Source organism: Ctenopharyngodon idella, chromosome 22 (genome assembly GCF_019924925.1).
Source record: "Ctenopharyngodon idella isolate HZGC_01 chromosome 22, HZGC01, whole genome shotgun sequence".
Classification (NCBI taxonomy): domain Eukaryota; kingdom Metazoa; phylum Chordata; class Actinopteri; order Cypriniformes; family Xenocyprididae; genus Ctenopharyngodon; species Ctenopharyngodon idella.
Genome location: NC_067241.1, coordinates 22438391 through 22453402, shown reverse-complemented (window position 1 = coordinate 22453402; position 15012 = coordinate 22438391). Strand labels below are relative to the sequence as shown.

General features: G+C 38.1%; 1 protein-coding gene across 6 annotated transcripts in view; it reads right to left on the bottom strand.

Annotated features, from left to right (window-relative positions):
- Window positions 1-15012, bottom strand: part of utrn (utrophin) — a 222703-nt gene that overhangs the window by 119953 nt on the left and 87738 nt on the right. For 5 of the 6 annotated variants that reach the window (XM_051880130.1, XM_051880128.1, XM_051880126.1 and 2 more), the window contains one exon: window positions 14275-14464. In XM_051880130.1, the coding sequence (XP_051736090.1) occupies window positions 14275-14464 (190 nt within the window). Of the gene's footprint in view, window positions 1-8195; window positions 8540-14274; window positions 14465-15012 lie in introns of those variants that run through there. The other variant, XM_051880132.1, reaches the window with a different exon arrangement.

Sequence of the window (15012 nt, the reverse complement as noted above, 5' to 3'; positions counted from 1 at the left end):
TCCCACCTCTGGTCCTATCCATTTAGCAGTCAAGACATTAATTCCCAACAGAACCGACACGTGTATGAGCTTTAGAGTGTCTGATCTATACAACACTCAGAGAGGCAATCTCAAGCGGCCCCTGCCAGGACATCCTTTATATATGTGCTGTGAACTCTTTTGTTTTACACATCTTTCTTTGTTCATTGCTCTTTCTCATACATGAATTATTTAGCAGGTCCAGCTAAGGATATTTATCTGTCTTTAGTGACTTTAGTCCTGGTTCTGTGCCCAGGAGAACACTGCCTCTATATTTATCCACCGGCATTTTACTCTCTGTGCAACAATGAATCTTTTTATTTCAGACTGTTAAGAATGTACTACAGCAAGACCTGAAATGCATTGGCTGAAGAAAATGAGGAGACACAGAGAAATGGATGAAGGCTTGAACAGCAGTTCACCGATTCATTGGTGTAGCAATATGCACACTAAAAGCAGAAACTCATACATTTGTGAATATTCTGCTCTTAAAATGTCATCAGTACTTAATGATGAAAGCATGAAGAGCTCTTCGTCTTTCAATGTATGAAAGCAATCAGTCTACACAGGCATGTATAGAAGGAAGATGAACAAATGTGTGGAGGTAAGGCTGAATTAATCCCACATAAGAGAAAAGACAAAGAAGGGAGAGTGGACGAGGGAAGGGAAAGGAAAGGAAGCAAGACAAGAGGAGAAAAATAACCAAAAAAGAAGACTACAGAAGAGATGAGACAGATGAAAAAAAAGCAAATATGAGACATGACCCATGAACAGACCTTCAGGATGATGAAAGAGGTGCTGTCTAGATGGACAGAGCTCTGAAACAAATGAGTACGATGAGAAAGCTATCATTCCTTTGTCATGCCTCGACTACCACCCCTGAGCGAGGGATTACACTGCAAGAAACTGAAAGATGAATTGAAATCTGAGCCTTTGTTCATAAGAGTGGGACATATCGATCAGTGGAGCTGGGGACTGTGGGTAGCATGCATGTGCATGAAGATGTCTCTGACAGGCCCTTATTGATCAAGTGCACTCAAAGATGGAGAGACGGAGAAATTAAACAACAACAATAAGAAGTGATTGCTATCAACATGTTCACCAGACCGGACAAGAGCAGAGAGGCAAAACCAGGGGGAGAGAAGAGAACATGAAAAACGAAAGGCAAGGGGCAAAGTGAAGGAGAGAGGAGATGGAGGAGAAAAGAGAAGAATATGAGGGAAGAAGAAACAAAGACAGCTGACTAGATGGGAGAGACAAGTTGAAGGCGGAGGGATTGCACAGGAGAGACATGGGGAAAGAGGAGGTCATGAGTGGAGATAAAAGGAGAGACGAGATGAGACAAGGTGACCAAATAGGCAAGGGGAGAAACACGGTCGAATGACCATCATTACGCTTCCGACAACTCTTCGATCTTTCAAGCCAAATATACAATCGCCAGAAAAAAAGGAGAAGAAAGAAGATGAAGGGAGAGATGAGGAGAGAAAAGGGGAAAGACAAAGACAAGAGGAAACAGCAGAAGTAAGTGAAAGGAGAATCCGAAAGTAAACTACAGGAGAAATGAAATTAAGCGAGACAAGAGGAGGTGAGAGAAGTGAAGAGACAATGAGAGACAAGGGTATGAGAAGAGAGGACAGACGAGGCAAGGACAGGAGAGAGAAGAGGAGAGATGAGGCAGGAGCAGAGGAGAGCAAAGAGAAGAGGGGAAAGAAGAGAGGAGAAACAAAAAGAGTAGACTAGAAACACTCTGAAGAGAGATGAGAAGAGACTAGAAAAGAGTGACAATGAGAGAAACAAGGATTTGAGAGGACATGAGAGGTGGGACGGGGAGAGACGAGACAAGGGCGAATAAGATGAGAAACGAGAAGGAGGAGAGGATATGAAGGAAGGTAGAGGAGAGAAGCCTTACAACCAGCCAATTTCCAGACATCTACGTCCAAGGACAGACAATATATCACCCACTGTCAGAATGGATTTATGCATGCACACACACACACACGTAAGCACAACTCTTTCCTAAAATGTGGCAAATTTTGATGATCTGACTCATAAATGCAGATTAATCTTGATCTCACTTTGGCACACGGTCCAATCTACAATCTCTCTCTCTCACACACACACACACACACACACACATACACACACACACACACAGAAATATAGCACTTCCACTCAGGCTCTCAGTAATGGACATCAGTACAAATGTGCTTTAAGTGAGGGGAGGAGCAGCCGTGACTCACCGTGTGTGCGCACTGGAGAGAAGGAAAGATGAGTTCGTGTGAAAGAGGCAGAACCTAGCTGGTGTGTGTTTGTCAGTGTGCAACACGACAGACTGCTAATGCACCATTATCTTAAAACCTCTGAAGCAGCACACGCCACACAGATGGGTTAAGTCTCTGAGCTCTGAGCCCAGTCCAGGGTCATCACACCCCCGGGGTGCAGAGGTGGGTGGCCAGAGGGGTCACAACTGTACCTCCTCTGCCTGGAGGGGTGGACCTCAATGGAGTAAACACAACTCCATATAGTTATGTGTCAAGCCAACTCCAGGCTTTTAAACATGATTTTCAAGCTGTTTGGTTTAAGACCCTCAGATTTTATACTACACTCTAAAAAATGCTGAGCTGTTTCAACCCAAATTTGGGTCAAATATAGACAAACCCAACCATTGGGTTAAAAATTAACCCGACAGAATTTTTTAGAGTGTACCATATGTATATGATAAACTTACGTGCTCAGCTGTCACAGGCAACCCTCACATCTCTCCTTTAGTCAGTTGAAGACCTAGTCCTAGTTATTTATGCTCTACTTGTGCACTGTTGACTACCACAGGTAGAAAGTTTTACTAATACTGCATAAACAACCAAGGATTCATCCACCTAAGAATCTCACTTCAGAATGACCATTTACTAGGGGTGTACATGCATTTGTAACGAAAATGTTCAGTACAGGTCTTTCGGTTGTGAATAAGTGTATCGAATGAATGCAGTGTTGCTTTAACCACTGCACATGCCAAACTTCTGTGATGTGGGGAACGTAATTTGAAGTTCGAGTTTACCCCCAGGATGGGACAATGCTGTTTATATCAATATACTCTGATGCTGCAAACGCATAACAAAGGACACAGAGTGAGTTGCTGCCAGATCCAAGTTGTTCTAAACAGGAGACATGCGTTATACTGAATGGTTCAAACTAACTGATAAGCCTACAGGTTAAAGTGGCTTGTCCTCCTGTCCGATGCATGTTGTTTAATGCATTTGGGACCTGCTTTTCTCAGAACATAACTTACTGCAAATCTTAAGGTTGTATCCTTATCTGTAAATGTTAGATATTCACGTGAGTATTTTCATTTTGCATAAAGGCTCGTCCTGATAGGAAGCGAGTCCCTCTTAAACTTCACAGATTTCACTGAATGAGTGCAATAAAATGGGCTCAATAATTCTCACTACAATATACATTTGCATCCAAAAGTGGAAGCATTTCAAATGTTTTCCCCAATTTACAACAGCACCATAAACTGCAGTACTGCTGCACTAAAATCGTACGAAACCGTGACTTCAAAACCGAGGGACGGACTGGATCATCCTTTTGTGTACCGTTATTCCCCTACCACTAACATTGGTTCATCCACCTAGAAGAGAAGTTCCAGGACAACAGGATGATTTACATCAGTTCATCCGCCTTAGAAAACTAGTCCCAATTTTCACTGACAAACTGAGTCGAGTACTTTAACAAAAACGCAAGCCTAATATTTCTGAACGCTTGCCTGTTAAACTTACATTATAAGTATATTAGTGTAAATGTTGTCACACATTGAGGAATGAGTTAAAATTGAGCTAAAATTAGTTCGACATTAAACATGAAGCTGTGAGTAATATTCCAAGTTCATTTAGTGTCTATTTTATGGGACCTTTGGGACCTGGATGCCACTCAATGACAGATGAAACTGGAAGAAAATCATGAATGTAATTCTAAATGAAATTTTTGGAGCCAGATGTGGAAATGCCGGAGACACACAAACTTGAGGCTCATTCTGAGCTGGACTAATTCATCACACACACACACACATATGGAGGTGGTGCGAGACAGCAGGTCTTTGGAGGCTCAAATGATCTCTAAAAGATGGATTCCTCCCAGGAGAGAGTAATGGAGCGCAGAATGACTGATGCCTTCCCAAGGGTGCAGAGCCAGCAGTGCCGCCCAGGGACGCTTAAACGATCACCATGCCGCCTCCATCTGGCCTAGGGCTGCTTAATCGAGTGAGGAGTAACTTATGTTCCTCAAGGTAGAGTTGAGTGTGTGGGTTTCGTCTGACGGATTTCACATATGGGACTTATGAGCCGACAAGTCATTTTCAGAATTTTAAGTTAATTACTAATAATTAAGTTTATTGAAAAATCATACGCATAACAACAGTGTGCAACCCTGCAAAAGCAGCATGGGCGGCACATCTGCAGTGGTATACAGCCTGTGAAAACGTGGAACACGCAGAAGTTTAATAGCCACTGACAAAAAGCCTCAGTAATCTTTGTTTTTCTTAAAGATTTTATAAAACAACAACCATGTTTTGCATCCTGTACTAAGATATTTACTGAAAACCACAGACAACAAGACACACACTGACTGACAACCGCAAAGTTTGAGGTCGCTGTGATGCAGAATTTCATTTACAAAGAAGGAAAGCCGCAGAGCCGTCCCGGATACAAGACTTTCATAACTGCATTCGGTTACCATCGGGAGTCAGAGCACGATTTAGCTTTTTAGATAAACAGAATTTGCACACTTTATCTTGAAAAAATAAGTTTTGTGCCCATGCTATTGCTGAAAAAACAGAATCAGTTTTAAACCTGACTGAAACAAAATTAATCATGGTATACATGAAGATTTTCACCCTTCCATTTATCAAGACACTCAGATGACTTCAGTGAAATTGTTCCGGTTATAAATTTACCGTATATCACTAAATTAAAGCGTCTGCTAAATGACTGCTTTTCAGCATATATAATGTGTAGTTCAATCTAATTTCACTTCTTTTTTTCCCCTATTAAACTCCCTAATACTTTCACTCTCGAAACTAGCTGTTGAGTCTGGTTGATTTCAAGGGGCTATATTATGAAAATAGGATTTGTTGCTCTATTGAAATGTGTGATCTGGATGTAGTATGTGACACTCCAACATTCACAAATCAAAACTCTGTCCCCAGTACACCCAGACCATTTACTGAATCTCAGGCCCTGTTTCCACCTGGTATTAAGAAGCGTTTTGGTCGATTGGATCTCAAGTGGACGACGCTAAATACAGGTGTAAACGGGGTGTAAAACATTTTGAGCTTTCGACCACTTCCAGAGGTAGTTAAAAATGCATTCGACCGGATTGCTTTTGTAGTGTAAACACTCATGTGGTCGAATGAGTTCAAACAGCCACTAAAGACCATCCACTCTCCGTCTACTGACCTAATGCGTAAACATTATGGGAAGCGCTCAAGCCAGATGGGATTTAAACTTCGTTGGCTGAAGACTCAAGTTTGGTTTGAAGATGAAAAACGTACCAAGCACAATGTTCTCTCACCATTCCTGATTTCTAACACACTCACAGCATTTGGCTGGTCTTGAGGCTGTCAGAGCAGAAACAAAAGCTGATGCTCTCCGTATGTTTTTCCGTTGTCTCTGGATACATTATGTAAACACATATGTAAATTGCGTAAACTTATGTTGTGCATTAGATCGAAAGATCTGAAAAAGCCCTTACGTTTACCCACTCTTAGACCCTCGCCTCGAAGAAATCAGGGCAAAAGTGGCTGAAAGTGGACAAAAAAAGACACCAGGTGTAAACGGGAATGGGTCTCCCTCATCTGCTTGTGATCCGATCAACCAAAACACACATTAATACCAGGAGTAAATAGGACTTTACACTCTGCCCGAACCAGACATGACGAGAAGATTCCAGCACTCAAAGTCAGTTAAATGTCCACAGTGAAAGTGAAAATCCTGCACAATGTCAGAACATTGGATGGGGCTAAAGACATCAACATCACAGAAACAGAAACCAACCAACAAACCAATCCAGAAAATATCGCTTGTTGTGGTCAAAACTTAAATTGAACGCTTTATCGCATTTTGCCTTAATTAGGGCTGGACAATAATTTAATATCAACATATATCGCAATATATATATATATTTTTTTTTCAATAACAGTGATATGATTTTTAAACATTTCCAATATTTCAATATACATTACAGCTTTTGTCACTGACTGACGTTCAGGGCGCAGCTGTCAGAAAGAGCAGAAAGGCTGTGTGTCCACCAAAGCGATTTTAGCCAGAAAGCGCTAGGCGCCACAGCATTTTATTTTTTTTTTCAGTTGAGACGCTTTGCTTGTTATGATACGGAATATCTGCAGAAGTGCTAGTATCTAATTTCACAGATAGTTTGTTTCTGTACTGTTTCTATATAAAAATGTTGATACAATGTAAAGTATTTGCTCTGGCTCTTGTTTTAAATTATTTTGTTCCGTTATAATGCTTGTTGTTGTCGTCATCTGTTGACATTGCACAAGCAGAATGTGGCAGTTGGTCAGTGTAGTATTTGTCGCACCCCTCCTCCACTGTGATTGGATGGTTGGGTAAAAAGTGACAGTGATGAGCGCATTCTTCAACTCTGAGCGACCGGCAAAAAATGCAGAGTCCTCAGTGCTTCAACATGAAATAGACGCTCAGCGCATTGTGTTTTTGTTGTTGCTCACTATTTTTTTCCTGTTTTCTGCAGCAACTCTGAGCACTTTTCATATTCTTTATCCTGGCTGAAGCACTTTTTTTTCCATCTATAAGAATAATATAATCAGCCTATGTTATAGGGGCTTTTATATTGTTCATACTGATATCGGAATTATATCGTATCGACTGAAATTAAGAAATATATCATGATGTTTTTGAATTTTGGCCATATTGTCCAGCCCGAGCCTCATTAGCAGAAAGAAAAAAAAAACCCAGCTAGTTCAGGAATCTTCACTGTACTGACCGCTCACACTTTTACATAAATATGTATTTATTTAGCAACTGGACCAGCTCCGATGAATGACAGTGTGAACTATGTTGGCACATACTGATTAACTAATCACAAGAGAGCTCATTTACATACAGGGGTTTTAGAGATACAGTAACTGCAACAGCTTGGTTAATTGTTAATTTAAAAACTGCTCACGGACATTTATTCATTTATTTATAATGTAATACACCATGCATAACATTATAAAGTGTATTACAGTGAAGAAAATAAAATAACAAAAATGATTACGACCCATTTGAGAGGCACAAACTCAGTAATTCTACAATAACAGAGACCCTCTCTCACACACACACAACACTGCCACGTGCTGTGGTCTTTCACAAACACACACACATAAAGATGAACTCGCTATTGTTTGAAAAGCTCTCCATCTCTCAGCAGTGTCGTGTGCTGTGTGTGTAAATCCTGTGAGGATTTCAGCTAAACACTGAATATCAGAACAGCTGTTGCTTTCTCTAATCTCTACCACACACACACACGCTCAAAGGATGATTGCTGACAGCTCACACTGACAGCAGCTAAACACAGTATCACTCATATAAGATATTACTAACATGAATCATTTAACATCTATTACATATGTCAAAAACATCAAATTATTATTATAATTTTTTTTTCTTATGTTCCTTCCTCTCTATTGTGGTTTGGATGTGTTTTCTGGTTTGGAAACTACATCACGGACCGCATCAATCTCTCCTATGCTATTCTAAAATATCACATCTAAATGCCTCAAACATTATTAAATCAATGTCTTTTTTAAATATTCATACTGGTCTGATGTGGTTTATATGAGTTATCTGTGCTGCCTTTTGGTATAAAGTACAGAACTCAACAAATTTAAACTATTATTAATGCACTAAAACAAGACACTGTCGAAATATGAAGAAAAAACAGCTGCAAAAATATAACAAAAGAATATTACAAAGAATTTGACTGAAATATGACAAAAAATAAAAAGCCAAAATGAGAAGATATCCAAGAAACTGTTTAACTAGAACTTCAACAGAACTCAGAGTAACACAAGATACACCAAACTAAGTCCAACTAACGCAAACTGACACCGAACGGATAAAAGCGCATCAGTGAGTGTGTGTGTGTGTGAGCATGACACTGACCTTGCACAGTTTCTGGTAACGCGGTGAGGATATCGCCATTCTCTGGAGCCGGTGTAAGAAGACCACCACTTTCTGCAGAGACGTCCGAACTACAGCCATCATCTTAACTCTGCCTGCACACGACTGCCAGCGTCTGAGAGCACGCATCCTCACCGCCACGCACACACACACATGCTCACGCACGCTCACATATCCCCCACCACCAGCCGAGCGAAATGTGACGAGCCCTGACAAACATGTCCCACACTCACACGCGCGCGCGCACGCTCAAGAGCATCAGGAGTCAGCCGGCAATGAGTGCTCTCCTCTCCAGCGGTAAACAAGAGTCATGGAGAGAGAATTAACAGAACGACACAAAAACAGAATGAACGAGGGAGAGAAAGATGCTTTGAGAGAGAGAGAGAGAGAGAGAGAGAGAGAGAGAGAGAGAGAGAGAGAGAGAGAGAGAGAGAGAGAGAGGGAAGGGTTGATACAAACGGACGCAGAGAAACTCCGGAGAACGTTCAAGAGCTGGAGTGTCTGTTTCAGCAGCAAAAGAATGAGAGCGAGTAATACGGTGTATAAATTCATAAAGGGAATGAGTGAGGGTGACACACTTTACTGAAAGAGAGCACATCTCCTGAGAGACAGAGAAATAGAGCAGTGAGACACGTCAGAGAAATGAGGGAGACATGAAGAGAACAGTAATGAATTAGAGTGGAAATCGCTCTGTGAAGGTGCTATTATTATCTCTTTTTATCCTTCTGATGACCCATGAAGACAAACGTTCAAAAAGCCAACGTGAAATCAATACTGACCCCATTTACTTTCTTAAAGGAATACTTCACCCAAAATCAACATTTATTCTGACGCATGTCGTTCCAAACCTGCATGACTGACTGTCTTTCTTGGAACACAAAATTAGAAATCCAGCTCTTTTCCACCCAATTATAAGTTTAAAGTTCAAGGTTCAGCCTCTAAAAAGAAAGCACCAAAAAGTTATGATAAAATTAGAAATATTAAAAAAAGATAACTCTGACTAATGAACAGACTGAAAAAAAGTTTTTTTTTTTTTTTTGCATTGTACACTTGTACTGTATATTAACATTATGTCACTTAAAGAAAGATATGGTTATGAATTGTCAAACTGGTCAGTTTTAGAAGGCACACATCTCTGGCAGTGAATTTCTGAAAACAACAGCTGAAGGTTTTTTTTTTCTTTCTCTCTTTTTTTTTTTTTTTTCACAGTGCTATTCACTGAAAATCTTCATACCCACCATTGCCCTCACTATGAATTCAAGTGATGTCTGATTTGTACAACCACCAGGGTCTTCAAAATATCTTCTTTTTGTATTCGACAGCAGAAAGAAAGTCATCCAGATTTCGAACAAAATGAGGTTGAGTAAATGATGACAATTAACATTTTTGGGTGAACTATCCTTTAAGTAAGTAAACTGAGACGATTCTGATTTCATTTTAGACTGATATCGAAAATCTCCATTTATAACAACCACTGTTCACCATCTACTCAGTTCCCGATGGATCAAATCCCGTTTCACATTCTCAGAAATACATCACAATATATAATTTCACATTGAAGAGGTTAGAAACACCACAATCTCCTGGTAAACAAACACTCATCTCAAATCTCAGTCTGTCTCTCTCTGTGTCTCCTGATGTGAGTTTGATAAGTCTGTCTGTCTCGTCACACTAACCACTGAGCAAGTCAGTGTGATTTGAGCGTGATTCAGTTGTACAGTGACAAAGATGGATGGGGGAAACAAATCGCTCCCAACAACAGTAAACAACAAAATGCTATCCATGAGCTCATGGTCTGAGCAAAATAACATGTACATTTTTAGGGCACTCTGTGAGCAAATGAAGTTTTTCCGAGGTCCATTTTCCTGGCTGTAGTCGCACCGCCAGTTGATGACCGATAAATGCCATTAACATTATTTTTCGGTATGTTGATGTCTTATCGCTGTTTTCCATGTTCGTGGAGTAAGTATATGTAAACTGTGTTTTTTTTCCTTGTCTTTTTAAAAATGGTGGGTACCGGTGTATCGTATGGCATGTGTTTGGGCTAATCAACGTACACTAACATCAATGCTATCTCCTGTTGTGCTGGATAAGACCCTTCTCTGAAGTAGGTGCTAATTAAATTCCCCCAAATGGAGTTCCTAGAACTAAATTCGTTCCCAGTTCCTGCAGTGTGAACACGCCAAAATGCAGGTACTTCCACCAATAGTTACAGGAACTATGAAAACGTTCCTCTGGTGCGAAAGCCTCTAAAGGGAACATGGTTTCCATTAGGGCTGCATGATAAATCATTTTAGCATCGATATTACGATGTGCGCATCCACGATAGTAACATCACAGGATGTGCGATGTCAAGTATAGGGATCGTTAATCCGTACGGAGCAGGCACCATGGTTCAAAACGCACGCGATTCTCAGATTAACTGCAAAGTTTATCACTTGCACGTGTTTTAGGTCCTGTCAGTTTAAACATTGAATAATTGAGAAAGAAAATGGATGTGTTTCATTATATTGAATCCATGTGTTCAGTCTTAAAGTGACAGCAGCCTAATATTCCTGCTGCTGTCATTAATGTTAATCAAACAACAAAACACAGAGAAAATCACTTTTGTAGTTTAACAAAGATTCATTATATTTAATTTATAAAGTGAAGACTATGCAGTGTTATTTTATATTTGATTATTCAATGTCTGAATACAGTTAGATTTACCTGAAAACAATCAGCACTGTTTATTTCATTTGTATCTTTGTTCTGTTGTATTTATCTATGCTTGTAATTTGTTTTTTTTCTATGCAGATTCACTCCCTTATAAAGTCACCCCAATCATCCTAGAATGATTAATTCTTTACAAATAGAGCTATTCAAGTCATCTGGTGAAACTGTTCATATCACAATATATATCGCAAAAAAACAAACAACAACAAAAAAAAATCCTGATGTTTTTCCCAGTATCGTGCAGCTTTAAATCCTGCTGAGAAGTGATTGTGACATAACTTTCTAATGTCACTGCCATTGACGTCAAACACAGACATCAGTCGAGATTGAACAATTTCATAACATGACATTTTCTGGTCATCAACTGCGTCAATTACAAACATGTTTGCTTCTGAGGAAATAAATAATATGAACATGTCCTTGAAAAACATGAACGTTGAAAAATTGGTATATGATGAGTGACTACAGTGCAATGACAAACAAAGAAACTGTCAATGACTAAGTGGAAGACAGACACGAAAGAAAGAAGCTGAACAAAAATCAAACAGAAACCAAAAATGAGCATGACAAGTAAAGTGACTTAAACATTTAAACATTTGGCAGATGCTTTTATCTAAAGCCACTTACATTCAAGCTCTATCATTTATCTGAAGGTTTGTTTCTTGGGAATTAGACCCACAACCTTAGCTTTATTAAAGCCACACACTAACAGTAACATGATAAAAGAAACTAATGTACAATAAAAAATAAAGCTTTTTGTCAAGAAACAGAATTCCACTGTCAAGTGTGCAGACAAAATTCAACAAAGCTTTTTAAGATGTGGTCAAGTGTTGTGGCAAAAAAAACAAACAAAACAAAACAAAAAAAAACAACAACAACTACAAACAAAACATTAACTGCAAAAACTTTAATCTCTGTATTTGTAAAATAATAATCTAGTAATTTTTTTTAAACGGAACAGTTCATTAAAACTATTCTAAATGAGAAAAAAAAAAAAGTTTGCTTTAGTTAAGTATTATATTTGATACATCAGGCTTTTATGGCTCATACAGTATGATGTAATGAGAATATGGAGCTCATACTTGAGAAGGAAAAACACCTAAATTTTATTGAGGCCCAAACTGAGCAGAAATATGCAATTTGGTGCAGTTGCTGATATTTGCTGATATAGCCTATATTTTTATGGCCAAAAAGGAAGATGAAATTCTGATATCTTGTAATGTAAATCAATGAGTTCTTCATAACAGTATAACAGACTACTACATAAAATGCATATAAATATCAGTTTGTCACTCTATAACTCCTAATAATATGTCTTAGTAAGTATTAATATTTAAACCCTCTGGTTCTGATCGGCCATTTTTGACAGAATTTTTTTTTATTTATTTTTTTTTTAAGAATTGTTTACTTCATCTAAATGGTATGAAATTGGTAAAGGTTTTAACACTTGCAACGTGAACACAGACACACACAAATATATATATATATATATATATATATATATATATATATATATATATACATACACATATATATATATATACACATATATATACAGTATATGATTCAAAAAAGTTAAATGGTCCTGAAAATTGGAATGGGAGGTGAATTTCATCTAGTGGAAATCTTACTGAAAGCTCATTTTTTAAGATATCAGGCTCAAATTTGGAACACAACTTGTTTAGATTATTGGCATGTTTTAGAAAATGTATATATTTCATATAATTTTTTTAAAAAGTTTTTTTATGCATTTTTCACAATAATAAACTTAAAATTCTATAACTTTTATTTTTTTTATTTTTTTGAGTTTCTCTTTTTCACTTCAGCAATAATCTGCCAAGTGTCATTTTTAAAAAAAGACCAAACTTAATAAGATTTAAGATTTACCACAGTTTAAGTTGGAAATTTCATTTTCAGGTCTCAAAGTGATTAACACTAACAATTAAGCTCTAAAAGTGATTAACAGGTAATAAATGGATCATAACTATCCCATACATATAATTCAGTACCATAAAATCCTCTAAAAATACAAAATATTAAATAAAAAACAATCAATTTCGGTCATTTTTGTAGCACCAGAGGGTTCAATGCTTAGTATAAAATTGCTTCAGTACAGTAAGCATTAATCTAGAAATAGTACTAACAATATAAAAGTTATTCTTACATTTACTTTATAAAAATCAGAAAAAAAATTATTCACAACAAAGTCACATGAACCACAAGCTGAAGGGGGAGGTTTTACAATTATACTAGCAGGCATTTCACTTATTAAAAAACTCTGAAGTTTCAGACGACAGAAGGCACGTAGAAGATTGTGTAGAACAGGTTTTGTTCAGATATTTTTTTAAAACCTTATAAATCTGTGTATCAACTATGATACAGTAGGCTTTATAGGTCTAGGTAAAATCTGAAAAAAATGAATTCATGTTTCAGAATGAACTGTGAGGACTTAAAGTGCCGATTGTCTGTACACTTCACTAATGGCCTTCAGGAGGAACTCAGCTGCTCACTTTGGTTTGAAATGACCCTACAAAGTGCGGCATGTCCTCGCAGTGCCCTTCAAGGGTGCAAAATGTGTAATTTGTTGCCAAGCAACATGACAATAAAAGATGACTTCCACATTTCAAAATTCGGGATGATCCATTGAATAAGATGACAAACAAGTCAACGTTGTACTTTAGTGTATTTAGTGCATGTGTAGTGTGTAGGCTTCTGACTCTTAGTAGGCAGTCAGAGCGGCTGAGATTCTCTCCACACAGTCGTGATTAGAGACGACGGCAGATAAAGAGATCAAACTGTGATGCATGAATCTCACAGGACTAACACAGACTCAGCACAGAACTGTCGGAGGAGGGAGAAGAAAAGGAAGACACTCTGTCTTTCTTTTCTGAAGTGATCTATACCTTGATTACACGTATGCTGCGCTGTGGCTGACGTGGGAACTAATGAGGACTGACGGGGAGGTAATTGAATATCGTTCACACACACTTTAGTGCCTGTATGTCCCAGATTTGTCTACATCACCGCCCATGGGCCGCCCACAGTCAATACACCAACCGTATCATGCACTTTGCAGTAATATAGAAACACAACTGGCAGGAGCTAACTGAAAATCACAAGCTCAAATCTGATTGGCTGGCTTTACACAACTTCTGGGAGTTTTGAGGAAGAGTTAGTGAAATGAATAGCCATTGTCTACCACCCCTAAAAGTGTGGTTGGTCACCTTACATGTCGCTGAGGCGGCCTCTTCCTGTTAAAGTGTGTGGTTCTTGGCCAGAATAAGTTGGCTCTAGTCCCAAATGTCATGGAATACAAGCATGTACATGTAAAAACTGAAGCTCTTACCTCATGCTGAGCCTTCAGTTCCTTGATGTGGGCGGAGTCCTGTGAGAGTCCCTCCCTCTGGGCAGCATCGGATAACACGTTGACTGTAGTCTCCGCCTCATGGAGCCACTTTAGGAAGGACTCAAGCTCACGGAGGGACACCTGCAGGCTCTTGAGCTCTGAGTCTAAAGCAGCCTGGTGGTCAGACGCCCTGATAACCACAAACCAGTCAAATCAATGCTGTATGCTCCATATGTGTCATTTAACTAGATTGCATATACTTATCAACACATTCATATTTAATTAACATTAGTGCAGTAATGTGGTACTATTCGTGAAAGCATAAGTACAGTATTTTTTACATCAATATTATGATGGCAGTATTTATTGCAGTGAGAGTGTAATTACGATAGCATTTAATATCACTATATGATTAAAGTAGTATTCATATACATGTATCACTGCAATTAATTAAACCATAATTATTATAGTATTTAATAGCACTATTTTATTATGGGAATGTTTTTAGCATTTATTTCCACAATATTTGTAAAAGAATAATTAAAGTTAAAATATTTAAAAAGAGCAATAATATTACATTCCAATTTATTATTATTTATTAAAATATTAATGAAAACATAATTATTAAAATATTTCATATTTTATTATAAAGGAGTATTTTTTAACATTTATTTCCACAAAATAATGAAAGTAATATTTAATCAAGCAATATTATTACATTTAAATGTATAAGCATTT